The 18332-nt window shown below is 39.5% G+C and overlaps 1 protein-coding gene across 5 annotated transcripts in view; it reads left to right on the forward strand.

Annotated features, from left to right (window-relative positions):
* Nucleotides 1–18332, forward strand: part of P4HA1 (prolyl 4-hydroxylase subunit alpha 1) — an 87381-nt gene that overhangs the window by 52650 nt on the left and 16399 nt on the right. For all 5 annotated transcript variants that reach the window (XM_025397525.1, XM_025397526.1, XM_025397528.1 and 2 more), the window contains one exon: nt 14844–14943. In XM_025397525.1, coding sequence (XP_025253310.1) covers nt 14844–14943 — 100 coding nt within the window. The remainder of the gene's footprint in view (nt 1–14843; nt 14944–18332) is intronic.

Genomic DNA, 18332 nt, shown 5'->3' on the forward strand with positions numbered 1-18332 from the left:
AAATTCTCTTTTTTTGTTGTGTCTTTGCCAGGCTTTGGTATCAGGATGATGATGGCCTCATAAAATGAGTTAGGGAGGATTCCCTCTTTTTCTGTTGATTGGAATAGTTTCAGAAGGAATGGTACCAACTCTTCCTTGTACCTCTGGTAGAATTCGGCTGTGAATCCGTCTGTTCCTGGACTTTTTTTTGTTGGTAGGCTATTAATTATTGCCTGAATTTCAGAGCCTGCTATTGGTCTATTCAGGGATTCAGCTTCTTCCTGATTTAGTCTTGGGAGAGTGTAAGTGTCCAGTAAATTATCCATTTCTTCTAGATTTTCTAGTTTATTTGTGTAGAGATGTTTATAGTATTCTCTGATGGTAGTTTGTATTTCTGTGGGGTCGGTGGTGATATCCCCTTTATCATTTTTTATTGTGTCTATTTGATTCTTCTCTCTTTTCTTCTTTATTAGTCTTGCTAGCGGTCTATCAATTTTGTTGATCTTTTCAAAAAACCAGCTCCTGGATTCATTGATTTTTTGGAGGGTTTTTTTTTGTGTCTCTATGTCCTTCAGTTCTGCTCTGATCTTTGTTATTTCTTGCTTTCTGCTAGCTTTTGAATGCGTTTGCTCTTGCTTCTCTAGTTCTTTTAATTGTGATGTTAGGGTGTCCATTTTAGATCTTTCCTGCTTTCTCTTGTGGGCATTTAGTGCTATAAATTTCCCTCTACACACTGCTTTAAATGTGTCCCAGAGATTCTGGTATATTGTATTTTTGTTCTCATTGGTTTCAAAGAACATCTTTATTTCTGCCTTCATTTTGTTATGTACCCAGTAGTCATTCAGGAGCAGGTTGTTCAGTTTCCATGTAGTTGAGCGGTTTTGATTGAGTTTCTTAGTCCTGAGTTCTAATTTGATTGCACTGTGGTCTGAGAGACAGTTTGTTATAATTTCTGTTTTTTTACATTTGCTGAGGAGTGCTTTACTTTCAACTTTGTGGTCAATTGTGGAATAAGTGTGATGTGGTGCTGAGAAGAATGTATATTCTGTTGATTTGGGGTGGAGAGTTCTGTAGATGTCTATTAGGTCCACTTGGTGCAGAGTTGAGTTCAATTCCTGGATATCCTTGTTAACTTTCTGTCTCGTTGATCTGTCTAATATTGACAGTGGGGTGTTAAAGTCTCCCATTATTATTGTGTGGAAGTCTAGGTCTCTTTGTAGGTCTCTAAGGACTTGGTTTATGAATCTGGGTGCCCCTGTATTGGGTGCATATATATTTAGGATAGTTAGATCTTCTTGTTGAATTGATCCTTTTACCATTATGTAATGGCCTTGTCTCTTTTGATCTTTGATGGTTTAAATCTGTTTTATCAGAGACTAGAATTGCAACCCCTGCTTTTTTTTGTTTTTCCGTTTGCTTGGTAGATCTTCCTCCATCCCTTCATTATGAGCCTATCTGTGTCTCTGCATGTGAGATGGGTCTCCTGAATACAGCAAACTGATGGGTCTTGACTCTTTATCCAGTTTGCCAGTCTGTGTCTTTTAATTGGACCATTTAGTCCATTTACATTTAAGGTTAATATTGTTATGTGTGAACTTGATCCTGTCATTATGATATTAGCTGGTTATTTTGCTCGCTAGTTGATGCAGTTTCTTCCTAGCATCGATGGACTTTACATTTTGACATATTTTTGCAATGGCTGGTACCTGTTGTTCCTTTCCATGTTTAGTGCTTCCTTCAGGATCTCTTGTAGGGCAGGCCTGGTGGTGACAAAATCTCTAAGCATTTGCTTGTCTGTAAAGGATTTTATTTCTCCTTCACTTATGAAACTTAGTTTGGCTGGATATGAAATTCTGGGTTGAAAATTCTTTTCTTTTTTTTGGAGACGGAGTCTCGCTCTGTCTCCTAGGCTGGAGTGCAGTGGCCGGATCTCAGCTCACTGCAAGCTCCGCCTCCCGGGTTTACGCCATTCTCCTGCCTCAGCCTCCCGAGTAGCTGGGACTACAGGCGCCTGCCACCACGCCCAGCTAGTTTTTTGTATTTTTTAGTAGAGATGGGGTTTCACCGGGTTAGCCAGGATGGTCTCGATCTCCTGACCTCATGATCCGCCCGTCTCGGCCTCCCAAAGGAAAATTCTTTTCTTTAAGAATGTTGAATATTGGCTCCCACTCTCTTCTGGCTTGTAGAGTTTCTGCCAAGAGATCTGCTGTTAGTCTGATGGGCTTCCCTTTGTGTGTAACCCGACCTTTGTCTCTGGCTGCCCTTAACAGTTTTTCCTTCATTTCAACTTTGGTGAATCTGACAATTATGTGTCTTGGAGTTGCTCTTCTCAAGGAATATCTTTGTGGTGGTCTCTGTATTTCCTGAATTTGAATGTTGGCCCACCTTACTAGGTTGGGGAAGTTCTCCTGGATGACATCCTGCAGAGTGTTTTCCAACTTGGTTCCATTTTCCCCGTCACTTTCAGGCACCCCAATCAGACGTAGATTTGGTCTTTTCACATAATCCCATATTTCTTGGAGGCTTTGTTCATTCCTTTTTACTCTTTTTTCTCTACACTTCTCTTCTCGCTTCATTTCATTCATTTGATCTTCAGTTGCTGATACTGTTTCTTCCAGTTGATCGAGTGGGTTACTGAAGCTTGAGCTTTTGTCACGTAGTTCTCATATTACGGTTTTCATCTCTGTCAGTTCTTTTAAGGACTTCTCTACATTGGTTATTCTAGTTAGCCATTGGTCAAATCTTGTTTCAAGGTTTTTAGTTTCTTTGTGCTGATTACGTAGTTCCTCTTTTAGCTCTGAGAAGTTTGATCAACTGAAGCCTGCTTCTCTTGACTTGTCAAAGTCATTCTCCGTCCAGCTTTTTTCTGTTGCTGGTGATGAGCTGTGTTCCTTTGGAGGGGGAGATGCACTCCGATTTTTTGAATTTCCAGCTTTTCTGCACTGCTTTTTCCCCATCTTTGTGGTTTTATCTACCTTTCGTCTTTGATGATGGTGTTGTACTGACGGGGTTTTGGTGTGGGTGTCCTTTCTGTTTGTTAGTTTTCCTTCTAACAGTCAGGACCCTCAGCTGTAGGTCTGTTGGAGTTTGCTTGAGGTCCACTCCAGACCCTGTTTGCCTGGGTGTCAGCAGCGGAGGCTGCAGAAGATAGAATATTGCTGAACAGCGAGTGTTGCTGTCTGATTCTCGCTCTGGAAGCTTCATCTCAGGGGTGTACCCCACTGTGTGAGGTGTGAGGTGTCGGTCTGCACCTAGTAGGGGTTGTCTCCCAGTTAGGCTACTCAGGGGTCAGGGACCCACTTGAGCAGGCAGTCTGTCTGTTGTCAGATCTCAACCTCTGTGCTGGGAGATCCACTGCTCTCTTCAAAGCTGTCAGACAGGGGCATTTACCTCTGCCAAGGTTTCTGCTGCTTTCTGTTTAGCTATGCCCTCTCCCCAGAGGAGGAAACCTGTGTATTTTTATGCTAGGTTTGATGAGTGGATAGTCATGCAGAAGTATGACGAACAAAGAGGATATGATCTAATGGTAATAAACTGGGGGGAAATTAGCAAAGCCTGTTTGTTCAGATACTTCTTGGTATCTCTGTGTCTCAGGATAAGGATGTTTCTTTCCTCCAGGTAGAGAGAGGATGCTTCTGGATTGAAAGTCTTATACTGCTTGAGAGGAAGGTCAGATAATTCTTTTTTTTTTTTTTTTTTTTTGAGACGGAGTCTCACTCTGTCTCCCAGGCTGGAGTGCAGTGGCGCGATCTTGGCTCACTGCAAGCTCCACCTCTCGGGTTCACGCCATTCTCCTGCCTCAGCCTCCCGAGTAGCTGGGACTACAGGCGCCTGCCGCTGCCTGGCTAATTTTTTGTATTTTTAGTAGAGATGGGTTTCACCATGTTAGCCAGGATGATCTCGATCTCCTGACCTCGTGATCCACCTGCCTCAGCCTCCCAAAGTGATGGGATTACAGGTGTGAGCCACCGTGCCCAGCCCAGAGAATTCTTTTGTGGTCTGCTTAAGGGGAAAAGAATAGGAGAAGGTCAGAGAGACCTTCTGCTTCTGCTCAAATGATACAGTGCCGTATTTTAGGGTAGAGTGTCCTGAACCCCATTAGAAGACATGAAGAAAATTTAAATTTGCCATAATATGCTTTCATTTTAATCACAGGAGCAATTATCCTTAAGGAACACTAATAGTAAGGATTTGCAGAAACTAATTTGCATAGACATGTTTTGATATGTGACTTACAGTGCTTCTGAACATTGTAATTAACCTGATTTTTACATTAAGCTAATTTTCCATTCTGTTACAGAACCTAATTCATATCTACAAAGCCCCTTTAAAAAAATAAAAAATAAACGGTTACAGATTTTATCAGATTATTGCATGGTTTTACACATTTTTTGTCATAAAGTTTGTAAATAGCTAAATTCTCTAGATTTGCATGCTTCTAGGAAGCATATAAAACAAAATTACGGCTGGGAGCGGTGGCTCATGCCTGTAATCCCAGCACTTTGGGAGGCCAAGGTAGGTGGATCACGAGGTCAGGAGATCAAGACCATCCTGGCAAACATGGTAAAACCCCATCTCTACTAAAAATACAAAAATTTGCTGGGTGTGGTGGCGCACCTGTAATCCCAGCTACTCAAGAGGCCGAGTCAGGAGAATGGCTTGAACCCGGGAGAAGAGATTGCAGTAAGCCGAGATCGTGCCACTGCACTCCAGCCTGGCAACAGAGCGAGACTCCCTCTCAAAAAAAAAAAAAAAATGTCATGAATTCAATGTTTTGGAAGACTGTTTTTTGGAAATTTTCTGTATATACAATGGCCCTTTTGAAGAAATATCCAGCCCACAGTCAATGGACTGTTGCCAATAAGTCAAAATAAATCACTGTAGGAAAGTGATCTATACACTTTAAAAAAAAAAAAAACTAAATATTTCTAAACATTTCAAACCTATTTTTTAAATATTCTAGTTTTGTAGCTCAAGCAGTTTTATTGAATTTTTGAGAAAGGTACAACCATTCTTACATATTATAAATCACAGCAGAAGGTATTTAGCTACTAGCATTAGAAGGCCAGGCATGGTGGCTCATGCCTGTAATATCAGCACTTTGGAAGGCTGAGGTGAGAGGATGGTTTGAGCCCAGGAGCTTGAGACCAGTCTGAACAGTAGAGCTAGACCTTGTCTTTATTTACAAAAAATTAAAAAGAAAAAAATTAGCCGAGAGTGGTGGTGCACGTCTGTAGTCCCAGCTACCCAGGAGGCTTAGATAGGAAGATCACTTGAGCCTGGGAAGCAGAGATTGCAGTGAGCTGAGATTGCACCACTGCACTCCAGCTTGGGTGACAGAGCAAAACTCTGTCTCAAAAAAAGGAAAAAAGGTATCTCAGTTGCCAAATGGAAGAAAATTTGTGTTCTGATGTCAGTTAGTTTAATCCCTTGTAGCCTGGGAACATCTGTATTTTGAATGATTTAGAAAGGAATTTCAAATATCTGTATTTAGAGAACTGTCTAAGCGATGACATCACCTTCAGTGGAAGTAATAATTTGTTCCAGCATTTTAGCAAATAGAATTTTTTTGGCAAGATATTTTTGGAACTCCTTTGCTATTTAAAAACATAAAACAGGCCAGGCACGGTGGCTCACGCCTGTAATCCCAGCACTTTGGGAGGCCGAGGCGGGCAGATCACGAGGTCAGGAGATCGAGACCATTCTGGCTAATACAGTGAAACCCCGTCTCTACTAAAAATACAAAAAATTAGCCAGGTGTGGTTGTGGGTGCCTGTGGTCTCAGCTACTCGGGAGGCTGAAGCAGGAGTACGGCATGAACCCAGGAGGTGGCGCTTGCAGTGAGCCGAGATTGCGCCACTGCACGCCAGCCGGGGCAACAGAGCGAGACTCCATCTCAAAAAACAAACAAACAAAAAACCCCATAAAACAAAACAGCCTTTTTTTTTTTTTTTTAAATAGAGGCAGGGTCTCACTCTGTCATCTGGGCCTAAGTCCAGTGGCATGATCATAGCTCACTGCTCCCTCCAACTCCTGGGCAGAAGTGATCTTCCCACCTCAGCCTCCCGATGAGCTGGGAATACAGGTGCACACTACCATGTTTGGATAATTTTTAAATTTTTGTAGAGACAGGGTTTCACTATATTGCCTAGGCTGTTCTCAAACTCCTGGGCTCAAGTGATCCTCCCACATCAGCCTCCCAGAGTATTGGTATTACAGGCGCGAGTCATTGTATCCAGCCAAAAAAGGCTTTACTTATGTTACTGACCATCTGTTAACTTTTGGCAAGTCATCTCTGTCTTTTCCGGTATTAAAAAACAAATAAAAACTCTAAGAATTTACTACAGCTTGTAAATGGAAAAGCTAATAATTTTGACTAGAGCAGAGAAATGGAATTTGAAGTTTTTGAAATGTAAACATTCAGTTTTGTGCCCTGAAAAGATAGTTAAGTGAACTCATAAAGTCTAGTTAAAGTAATATAAATAACAACCTATGCAAATAAACAATAATCTATTTAGAGTGGTAGAAAAACTTTTTTGATTCTGGTGGGAAAGTGATTTTCATTTTTTTTCTCTGAAGTAATTATTTCCTACAGTATGGTATTTATGATATCATAAATGTAACATGATATTTATATATGTATTTGTGTATTTATTTTATTTTACTTTATTTTCTTTCGGAGACAGGGTCTCACTCTGTCACCTAGGCTGGAGTGCAGTGGCACAATCATGGCTCACTACAGCTGCCACCTCCTGGGCTGAAGCAATCCTCCCACCTCAGCCTCCTGAGTAGCTGGGGCTACTGGTGCACATCACCATGTCCAGCTAATTTTTGTATTTTTGTAGAGATGTGGTTTTGCTTTGTTGCCCAGGCTGGTCTTGAACTCCTGGCTGGGCTCAAGTGATCCTCTCACCTTGGCCCCCCAAAGTGCTAGGATTACAGGCATGAGCCACCATGCCTGGCCTTAAATATATCATAAATATGATATTTTGGCTTACGATTTTGTTTACCTTGTTACTAAGGAGCAAATTAGTGTTAGAGTATAATATATATAAACAAATACAAAAAGTTTTGAGTTATTCAGCTTTTTTTTTTTTTTAACGGCATAACTTTTAACAACACTGCCCTCTAATGGGTTGAACTGTGGTACTCAGACTGAGATAACTGAAATGGGTGGATGTACAGTGTTATTGTATAATTTTCCCACTAAGAAGCAAAGGGACTGGATAAATTCCCAGTCTAGATGATTAGCCTTTGTTAACCAAGCACCTAGAGAAGAATTATTGGAAATTTTGTACTCTGTTACTGGCATTTTGGGGTGTGACTTATCTTTTGCCTTTGTAAAAAAAATAAAATATAGTAGTTTTAGATTAGCTAATCATAGAATATTTTTATGGATGTGTCGGGTTAGAAGAAGAAGGTAGCGATCATGTTCAAATTATATTACTGACATTTTTCTTTGGAGGTTTTGTAACAATCTCCAAAACCTCCAAAATGGTCTTGTCTACTTCAGTGTGCCTTCCTTACTCACATATTAGAAGTGTAGTCTTGCTGTGTAAGAATGTTGCTCCCTTACTGTGTGTATTCTAGTGATATTTTACAAAAGCATAAAGTTTTTGTTGTTGTTTTTTTTTTTTTAACAGCAGACACTCAATAGAAAGGAAAAAAGCATAGAAATGTTACTCTAATTGAACGCGCAGCTTTGGCGTCAGGTCCTGTCATTAAGGCCAAAAGGAAGATACTTTGGGCTATCTAATTTTTAATGGGAAAAAAAGGACACATATAAAGTTATCTGAAGAAATAGTTCTTTTTTCTCCTGGCACTAAATTGTGTTTTATGGGGAAAAACACTGTATAATTAGTTGACATTTTCAGTTACAGTTATATGAAAGATAAATGATCTTCAAATGGTTTTTTCCTATTAAATGCTATAATGTTAAAAAAAAAAATCCGAACTCAGTTAAAGCCCTGAGTACTAGAAAGAAAAACCTCTGGATTTCTTAAGATTTAATCTAACACAGGAGTAAGACTTCCAGGTCCTAGAAGAATGGACAATTAAAATACATTACAGTATAATGATCTCCATTGAATTTTTAGTAATGTTACAATGTAAATTCAGAGCTGAGTTTTTAGATAACCTGGTATGTCTATAATAATGTCGCTGAAGACAGATTAGCAGTAATGGTTTGTTAAGGATGGGATCCAGATGAATAACTTGAAGATAGTTCCTTTTTTTTTTTTTTTTGACAGAGTCTCGCTCTGTCGCCCAGGCTGGAGTGCAGTGGCCAGATCTCGGCTCACTGCAAGCTCCGCCTCCCGGGTTCACGCCATTCTCCTGCCTCAGCCTCCCGAATAGCTGGGACTACAGGCGCCCGCCACCTCGCCCAGCTAGTTTTTTTGTATTTTTTTTAGTAGAGACGGGGTTTCACTGTGTTAGCCAGGATGGTCTCGATCTCCTGACGTCATGATCCGCCCGTCTTGGCCTCCCAAAGTGCTGGGATTACAGGCTTGAGCCACCGCACCTGGCCGAAGATAGTTCTTAAACTAAGGAAAGTCTTAATATATTTTGGGCAAGGTGTGATGGCTCACACCTGTAATTCCAGTACTTTGGGAGGTCAAGGCAGGTAGATTGCTTGAGCTCAGGAGTTTGAGACCAGCCAGGGCAATATGGTGAAACCTCATCTCTACAAAAAATACAAAAATTAGCCGGGCATGGTGGTGCATGCCTGTAGTTCCAGTTACTCGGGAGGCCTGAGGTGGGAGGATTGCTTGAGCCCTGGAGGTGGAAGGTGAGCCAAGATAGCGTCACTGCTCTTTAGCCTGGGTGACAGAACCAGACCCCATCTCAAAAAAAAGGGAGTGTTACTATATTTTGGAGGGGATTTTACATGAAAGCCAAATTAAATAACTTCCCATGCATCAAGAATTCATTTTCCTCTGTAATGACTACAACAGAACTACAATTAAGATGACAGGTTGACAGTTTTTTGTTTTTTAACCTACAATCAACATTGGCTTTAACTGCTAAGACTCAAACCCTTCATTGAGGTTTTTTTTTTTTTTTTTTTTTGAGATGGAGTTTTGCTCTTGTTGCCCAGACTCGAGTGCAGTGGCGTGCTCTCGGCTCACTGCAACCTCCACCTCCGGGTTCAAGCAATTCTCTTGCCTCAGGCTCCCAAGTAGTTGTGGTTATAGGCGTGCACCATCACACCTAGCTAATTTTGTATTTTTAGTAGAGATGGGATTTCACCATATTGGTCAGGCTGGTCTTTAACTTCTGACCTCAAGAGATCCACCCGCCTCAGCCTCCCAAAGTGCTGGGATTACAGGCGTGAGCCACTGCGCCTGGCCGAGATATGTTATGATATAACAAGAAGTGCAAATAAAAACTTAAAAAATTTAAACCATTAAAATATTTTTGCCTTGCTAAGATTGTCAAAGAATACAAGGATTGAAAATGGCAAGGGTTTTATGAAATGGGTAGGTGTAAATCATTGCAACTGTTTTGGAGGGAAGTTTGACATTTATCAAAATGTAAAAGTCATTTAGCAATTCCACATCTAGGAATTTATCCTACAGAGATACTCCCCCAAGTGTGCAGATACAGACACAGCATTTTTGTTACAATATTGTTTATAATAGAGAAAAATTAGAAATAACCTATTATTTAACCAGTACTTAATTGGTAGACTCTCATGGCCACTCCTAGAATTAAAGGTTTGTGGTGTTCCATTGTTTTTTTAAGAGATGAGGTCTCATTCTGTTGCCAAGGCTGGAGTGTAGTGGTATGGGCATAGCAACCTCGAACTCCTGGGCTCAAGCAATCTTCCTGCCTCAGCCTTTAAGTAGCTGAAACTATAGGCAAGTGCCACCACACTTTGTTCATTTTTTATTTTTATTTTTTTGTAAAGACAGGGTCTCACTATGTTTCCCAGACTGGTCTTGAATTCCTGTTCTCAAGCGATCCTCCTGCCTTGGCTTCCCAAAGTGCTGGGAGGTTATTAGATTTTTTTTTTTTTTTTTTCCTAAAAGCAGTAGTTTAAAAGGCAGTGAGGAATGGGAATATAAAGTGGTGTCACTGCTGTGGAATATAGTCTGCCAGCTCCTCAAAAAGTTTAGGGGTACCACGTGATCCAGCAATTCTATTTCTAGGTACATACCCAGAAGAATTTAAAGCAAGGAGTCAGATACACACCAATCTTCATAACAGCATTTATTCACTATAGCCCAAAGTTAGAAGCAACCCAAATGTCTATCAACAAATGAATGGATAAACATGTGGTATATATAGATAGCAGAATATTATTCAGCCTTAAAAAAGGAAACGAAATTCTGATACCCTGCTTATAACATGGATGAACCTTGAAAAAATCATGTTGGCTGGGTGTGGTGGCTCACACCTGTAATCTCAGCACTTTGGGAGGCTGAGGCAAGCAGATTGCCTTAGTCCAGGAGTTTGACACCAGCCTGGTCACCATGATGAAATCCCGTCTCTACTAAAAATACAAAAAATTTTGGTGGTGCACGCCTATAGTCCCAGCTACTTGGGAGGCTGAGGTGGAAGAGTCATCTGAGCCTGGAAGGTTGAGGCTGCAGTGAGCCAAGATTGCATCACTGCACTCCAGCCTGGGCAACTGGAGTGAGACCCTGTCTCCAAAAAAGAAAAAAGAAAAAAAAGAAAGCACATGTTAAGTGAAATAAGCTAGAATTGACAAACATTATATGATTCTTATTATAGGAGATACCTAGAATAGGCAAATCCATACAGACGGAACGTAGAATAGAGGGTTACCAGGGGTTTTGGGGAGGGAGAGATGGGAATTGTTATTCAATGGGTACAGTTTTCTATTTGGTTTTGATGAAAAAGTTCTGAAAATGGATAGTGGCTGATGGTTGCAAGGTATTGTAAATGTACTTAACACCAGTGAATTGTACACTTAAAATAATTAAAATGGTAAAATTTCTATTATATATATTTTACCATAATTTTAAAAATAGTCTAAATGGCTAATTTTATGTTACATATATTTTACCACAAATTTTTATTTTTATTTTTTTAGAGACAGGTTCTCATTCTGGGGCCCAGGCTAGAGTGCAGTGGTGTGATTGTGCCCCCTGCATCCTTGAACTCCTGGGCTTAAGTAATCCTTCCGCTTCAGCATCATGAGTAGCTAGGACTGCAGGCACACACTACCATACCTGGCTAATTTTTAAACTTTTTTTGTGGAGACAGGGTCTTGCTAGATTGCCCAGACTGGTCTTGAACTCAAGCGATTTTCCTGCCTCGGCTTTCCGAAGTGCTGGGATTACAGATTTGAGCCACCATGCCCATCCTGTTTAACTTTCCTGATGTTATTCTTTGAAGCACAAAAGGTTTTTATTTGGATAATGTCCTGTTTATTCCTTTTGTTGCCTGTACTTTTGATGTCATAGCTAAACCATTGCTTAGTCCAACGTCACAAAGATTGCTCCTGTGTTTTCTTCCCACAGTTTTTATAATTTTAGCTTTTACATTTAGGTCTTTGATCCATCTTGAGTAATTCTTTTTAATATAATGTGAAGCAGAAGTCCAGCCTCTTTCTTTGCGTGTAGATAACCAGTGTCCCATGACCATTTGTGGAATGTAATAAGCATTTCTTGCTTTTGCAGTTTTAAAGGAGTAAAGTGAAAGACTGGAGTGGTAATTTGCTAGAATGGCTAAAGTGAAGGTATTTTTTTTGGTAGCAGGAGACTTCAATAAGCAAGCATTGACAAGGAGGAGATTAAAGATAAAAGGGAGGCAATAACTGCTGGAGTAAGGCATCTAGAGTTAGAAAGGATAGTATCAAAAGCATAGATAGAAAGTCTGCCTCTATAAGGCTGAAGGACGATGATTCCACCAAAGTACAAGAGGAAATGATAAGACTAGATATTTAAAAGTTGTTGGTAGCAGGGAGGGAAGTTGAAGATATCAGAAGACAGGTTCTCTGTGGGTGATAGGTTCCAGGATGGAATAGGAACAGTTTGTTCATGAGGCATTTAGTTCGAAGCTTTATTAGAATACTTGCCAATTTAGCATTGCAATTACCTGTAAAAATCAAGTCAGTAGTTGGTTGGTTCCTTATAAAGTTCAGACATCCATCAAATAGTGCCAGGCAGGAAAGACAGGTACATTGACATACACCAGATTAGTGCTACCAGGAACTTGGGGCAGAATTAGAAGAAAAAAATTCTTAATATACTTAAGCAGCTGTATTCTTTACAACAGTAACACTTTGATTCGTCCCATTTTTGCTACACTGAGGAATTCTATAATAGTCAGCCAGTCCCAAAAAATTTGCAAGAGATCACCAAGCAAGTAATTTTAGTAATATGGGATAAACCTTAGATTCATCTAAGAATCCACCCTGTTTGTCGTGTTAGTTTCATGTTGGATTAGTAAAAACTTCTTTCTTCTCCATGTCTTCCTCCTGTTAAAGAAACGCGCACACACTCTCTTTTGCTCGCTCTCACGCTTGCTCGCTTCCTTTGTCTGCCTCTGGAAGCTTTGGCTTCGTCTGGCAGGGGGAGAAGTAAAGGAAAGCTCCTCTAAACAAGTGGTAACTAAGGTGATATCCAAAGTCTTAATTTTGCAAAATGAAAAAGAATATTCTGGGCAGAGGGAAGAGCATACTCGCTAGCCTTAGGGCTAGAGGAAATACATTCTTGAGGAAATGTTGCTGCGGTCCTGAGAGGGAGGCAGAATATAGTGTTGGAGGCTGTACATTAGGAGACCAAGACAAACCAGCCTGAGACACTGGAGGAATGCCTGGAGAATGAGTGTTTGAGAGAGTTTCCAAAAGGATGAGTGTTGTCACAAATGTTACCAAAGGAACAAATACAATGAGAATTGAAAAAATGTCATTAGATTGAGAAGCACAATAGGGCTATAGGTAACATTAGCAAGTGACTAAATATATAAGTGACTAAAGCTAGAGTACAATGAGTTCAGAGATTAGGAATCTGACAAAGTTAGCTTGAAGAGGGAAAAGAAAGATTGGTAACTGGAGGGATATACAGAGTTGGAGAAATAATTTTTAATTGTAAAGGCGTTTATTTCCTCTGAAGTAGGAGATACATTATCTACTGAGTGACGGGAGAGGCTGAAGTGAGTTAGGGTACAGAGTGGAAGAGGAAGTAAAAGTGAAGAACCCATTTGAAGGTGGTATTCATGAATTTTTAGTGGGACATGTCTGCCCTATTTCATGACTTTCTCCAGTAGGGTTTGGTGACACAGATATAAGCTTGGAGAAAAGAGATTTATCCAGGATTGTTTTTGCCAGACAGTTGAGTTTAGGCATTTAGAAAGAGTGTTGTTATAAATGATGATCTATGGAATCAAAGCTCAGTGAGAGGAGAACTGAAGAAAGCGAAGGACTGATTGACTGGTTAAAAGCATATGTGAAAAAGGGATATAGTTGAATTTGGAGGTACCATTTAAAATTGAGATGTAGTTCCCATATCATAAAATCCACGCTTTTAAAGTATGCATTTCAGTGGTTTTTAGCCTTGTGCAACTATAACCAATGTCTAATTCCAGAACATTTTTGTCAAAAATTCCCGTACCCATTAGGAGTCATTTCCCATTCCCCCCAGCCCCATCCCCTGGCAACCAGTAATCTATTTTCTATTATCTATGGATTTGCCTCTTCTGTATATTTCATAGAAGTGGCATTATATAACATGTGGCCTTTTTATCTGGCTTGACTTAATATGATGTTCCATCCAGGTATGTAGAGACAGGGTCTCACTCTGTTGCCCAGGTTGGAGTGCAGTGGTGTGATCATAATTCACTGCAGCCTCAAACTTCTATGCTCAAGCGGCTCTCTTGCCTCAGCTGCCAGAGTAGCTGGAACTACAGGTGCATACCACCATGCCCAGCTAATTTTTAAAATGTTTTGTAGAGTTGGGGTCTCACTGTGTTGCCCAGGCTGGTCTCAAACTCCTGGCCTCAAGTGACCTTTCCACCTCGGCCTCCCAAAGTGCTGGGATTACAGGCATGAGCCACTGTGCCTCACCAGTACCTTTATTCCTTTTTGTGACACAATAATATTCCAGTTTATAGATATACCATATTTTATGTGTCCATTGATAAATTGATATTTGGGTTATTTCTACTTTTTGGCTATTATATGTAATGATGCCATAAAAAATTCTGTACAAGTTATTGTATGGACATAAGATTTAATTTCTCTTGGATATATACCTAGAAGTAAATTGCTGGGTCATTTGGTAGCTGTGTTTAGCATTTTGAGCAAGTATCAAACTGTTTTCCAAAGTGGCTGCACCTTTTACATTCCCATCAGCAATGTATGAGGGTTCCAGTTTCTTCACATCCTTACCAACACCTATAATTGTCCATCCTTCAGTAGGTGTGTTTGGGTACCTTTTCAAAATTTAGGCAGTAAGCATAATTTTTTTCTTACAAAATATTAGCATTATGTAGATCAAGCTAAAGACCCCATGACTTCCACCATAGTCAGTTCCTATACCTTACCTGGAAGGAACATTGTTTTGTTTGGTATGGTTTTTTAAAGAATTTTTTGAAGTTCTCAATGTAGGTGGCTTTCAATGTAGCCTCCTTACATTAATCCAAGTGTTTTCATAGAAGTGTTATAATAAATTTAATTAGTTTTTTCCTTCCCAACCTCTAACAGTAGAATGTGACATTAAAAAAAAATTACATTATCCATTCATAAAGATGATAGTAAGCAAGAAAATGAACTAAATGCCGTCAGTAAAGGTTTATTGTCCTACATGTTAAATATTATGGCTTTCAAAATAACAGCTATTAGTCTCCATGTAATGAAACATTATCAATAAAACTAATATTCTTCTTATTCTTAGTGCCTGGCTCTCTGGCTATGAAAACCCTGTGGTGTCTCGAATTAATATGAGAATACAGGATCTAACAGGACTAGATGTTTCCACAGCAGAGGAATTACAGGTAGGTAATCACATTATCCTTAAGTCATTTTTACTCTTCAAGAGATGCTTCAGAGGAGATTTCCTTTACACTGAACAGGTAGTCCTCAATTTGCATGATAGTTTGGGACCTTAAAAAGTGACCTGTAAGCTGCAACCATGCAAAGTGATTTTAATAATGGGAAAAATTATGATTGTTCTGTGACTTTTAAATTTCTTGTCAAAACATGAAAACTCTCCCTGTTGAGTATAGATGTCTAGGGAAATGAAAAATACATATCACTAATATTAAGTACACTGTAATTTTTTTTTCTATCCCCCAGACCTCAGTTTGCCTGTCAAGTGGCCAGGGTGGGTTTTAAGAAATAGTTTTTTTTTTTTTTTTTCATTTATTTATTTATTTTTAAGCAAATAGTTTTCCTTTATTTGTAATAGTGAAACATAGGACTGACTTTTTTTCACTTCTCTTTTTCTACTGTTACTTTTATGTCTATAAATCATTTGTCATCAAAAGCAGCTGTCTCAAAATAATTCTTCACTCTGTCATAATCACAACTTGACTCAGAATATCTGTAGTAAACAGGCATATATAGGAATGTTAGTTATAGAGAATAAACATAAAATCAATGTATAATAATCTCATTTGGTTTCAATAGTAAAAAATAAATAAATAAATAAAAAAGCATAGGCCTATAAACCAGAGAAAAGAAACAGCTTAGTCTTCCCCTTTGTCAGCATTATGTCTATTCCTTAGTCTTTTCCTATAGAAAAATACTTTTAAAAATATTTGAGTTCCCTTTTCTGTATTAGTTTTTTTTTTTTTTGAAATTATCAAAATATGCACTAAAAAAACCAATGCCTTTATTATAGCCTTTCTGGTTGCAATTTTTTGTGTGTGTGTGATGGAGTGGCCCAGGCTGGAGTGCAGTGGCATGATCTCGGCTCACTACAACCCCTGTCTCCTGGTTCAAGCGATTCTCCTGCCCCAGCCTCCCAAGTAGCTGGGATTACAGGCATGCACCCCTACACCAAGCTAATTTTGTATTTTTAGTAGAGACGGGGTTTCACCATGTTGGTCAGGCTGGTCTTGAACTCCTGACCTCAAAGAGTTCAAGAACTCCTGACCACCTGCCTTGACCTCCCAAAGTGCTGGGATTACAGGCGTGAGGCACTGTGCTTGGCCTGGTTGCAAAATTCCAAGACAAATGCAGTCAATATGCAGCTCATAAATTCATTAGAAAGGTGATACTTTTGGTTTTGCTTCTTTTCAACCTTTTTTGTTTTTTGTTTTTTGTTTTTTGCGACAGTCTCACTGGAGTGCAGTGGTGCAATCTTGGTTCAGTGTGACCTCCGCTTCCTGGGATCAAGTGATTCTCCTGCCTCAGCCTCCCAAGTAGCTGGGACCACAGGCACATGCCGCCATGCCTAGCTAATTTTTGTGTTTTCAGTAGCAATGGAATTTCACCATGTTGGCCAGGCTGTTCTCGAACTCCTGGCCTCAAGTGATCTGCCTACCTTGGCCTCCTGAAGTGTTGGGATTACAGGCATAAGCCACTGTGCCTGGCCTCTTTTCAATTTTAAGTAGTAAACTGTCATCCAGGTCTGGCCAAAAAGAAGAAGTGGATTGTCTTGGCAGTATGGGCTCTTTTTTGGTTCCGTATGAACTTTAAAGTAGTTTTCTCCAATTTTGTGAAGAAAGTCATTGGTAGCTTGATGGGGATGGCATTGGCATTGAATCTATAAATTACCTTGGGCAGTATGACCATTTTCACAATATTGATTATTCCTATCCATGAGCATGGAATGTTCTTCCATTTGTTTGTATCCTCTTTTATTTTGTTGAACAGTGGTTTGTAGTTCTCCTTGAAGAGGTTCTTCACATCCTTTTAAGTTGGATTCCTGCGTATTTTATTCTCTTTGAAGCTATTGTGAATGGGAGTTCACTCATGATTTGGCTCTCTGTTTGTCTGTTATTGGTGGATAGGAATACTTGTGATTTCTGCACATTGATTTTGTATCCTGAGACTTTGCTGAAGTTGCCTATCAACTTAAGGAGATTTTGGGCTGAGACAATGGGGTTTTCTAAATATACAATTATGTCATCTGCAAACAGGGACAATTTGATTTCATTTCCTAGCTGAATACCCTTTATTTCTCTTGCCTGATTGCCATGGCCAGAACTTCCAACACTATGTTGAATAGGATTGGTGAGGGAGGCCATCTTTGTCTTGTGCCAGTTTTCAAAGGGAATGCTTCCAGTTTTTGCCCATTCAGTATGATATTGGCTGTGGGTTTGTCATAAGTAGCTCTTATTAGTTTGAGATATGTTCCATCAATACCTAGTTTATTTAAAGCTTTTAGCATGAAGAGCTGTTGAATTTTATCAAAGGCCTTTTCTGCATCTATTGAGATAATCATATGGTTTTTGTGATGGTTCTGTTTATGTGATGGATTACGTTTATTGATTTGTGTATGTTGAACCAGCCTTGCATCCCAGGGATGAAGCCAACTTGATTAAAGTGGATAAGCTTTTCGATGTGCTACTGGATTCAGTTTCCCAGTATTTTATTGAGGATTTTCGCATCGATATTCATCAGGGATATTGGTCTAAAATTCTCTTTTTTTTGTTGTATCTCTGCCAGGCTTTGGTATCAGGATGATGTTGGCCTCATAAAATGAGTTAGGGAGGATTCTCTCTTTTTCTGTTGATTGAAATAGTTTCAGAAGGAATGGTACCAGCTCCTCTTTGTATCTCTGGTAGAATTCGGCTGTGAATCCATCTTGTCCTGGACTTTTTTTGGTTGGTAGGCTATTAATTATTGCCTGAATTTCAGAGCCTGATATTGGTCTATTCAGAGATTCACCTTCTTCCTGGTTTAGTCTTGGGAGTATATGTGTCCAGGAATTTATCCATTTCTTCTAGATTTCCTAGTTTATTTGCGTAGAGGTGTTTATAGTATTCTCTGATGGTAGTTTGTATTTCTGTGGGATCAGTGGTGATATCCCCTTTATCATTTTTTATTGCATCTATTTGATTCTTCTCTCTTTTCTTCTTTGTCTTGCTAGCGGTCTATCAATTTTGTTGATCTTTTCAAAAACCCAGCTCCTGGATTCATTGATTTTTTTTGAAGGGTTTTTTTGTGTCTCTGTCTCTTTTAGTTCTGCTCTGATCTTTGTTATTTCTTGCCTTCTGCTAGCTTTTGAATGTGTTTGCTCTTGCTTCTCTAGTTCTTTTAATTGTGATGTTAGGGTGTCAATTTTAGATCTTTCTTGCTTTCTTTTGTGGGCATTTAGTGCTATAAAATTTCCTCTACACACTGCTTTAAATGTGTCCCAGAGATTCTTGTACGTTGTGTCTTTGTTCTCATTGGTTTCAAAGAACATCTATTTCTGCCTTCATTTTGTTATGTA

This window comes from Theropithecus gelada, chromosome 9, assembly GCF_003255815.1.
Source record: "Theropithecus gelada isolate Dixy chromosome 9, Tgel_1.0, whole genome shotgun sequence".
NCBI lineage: Eukaryota > Metazoa > Chordata > Mammalia > Primates > Cercopithecidae > Theropithecus > Theropithecus gelada.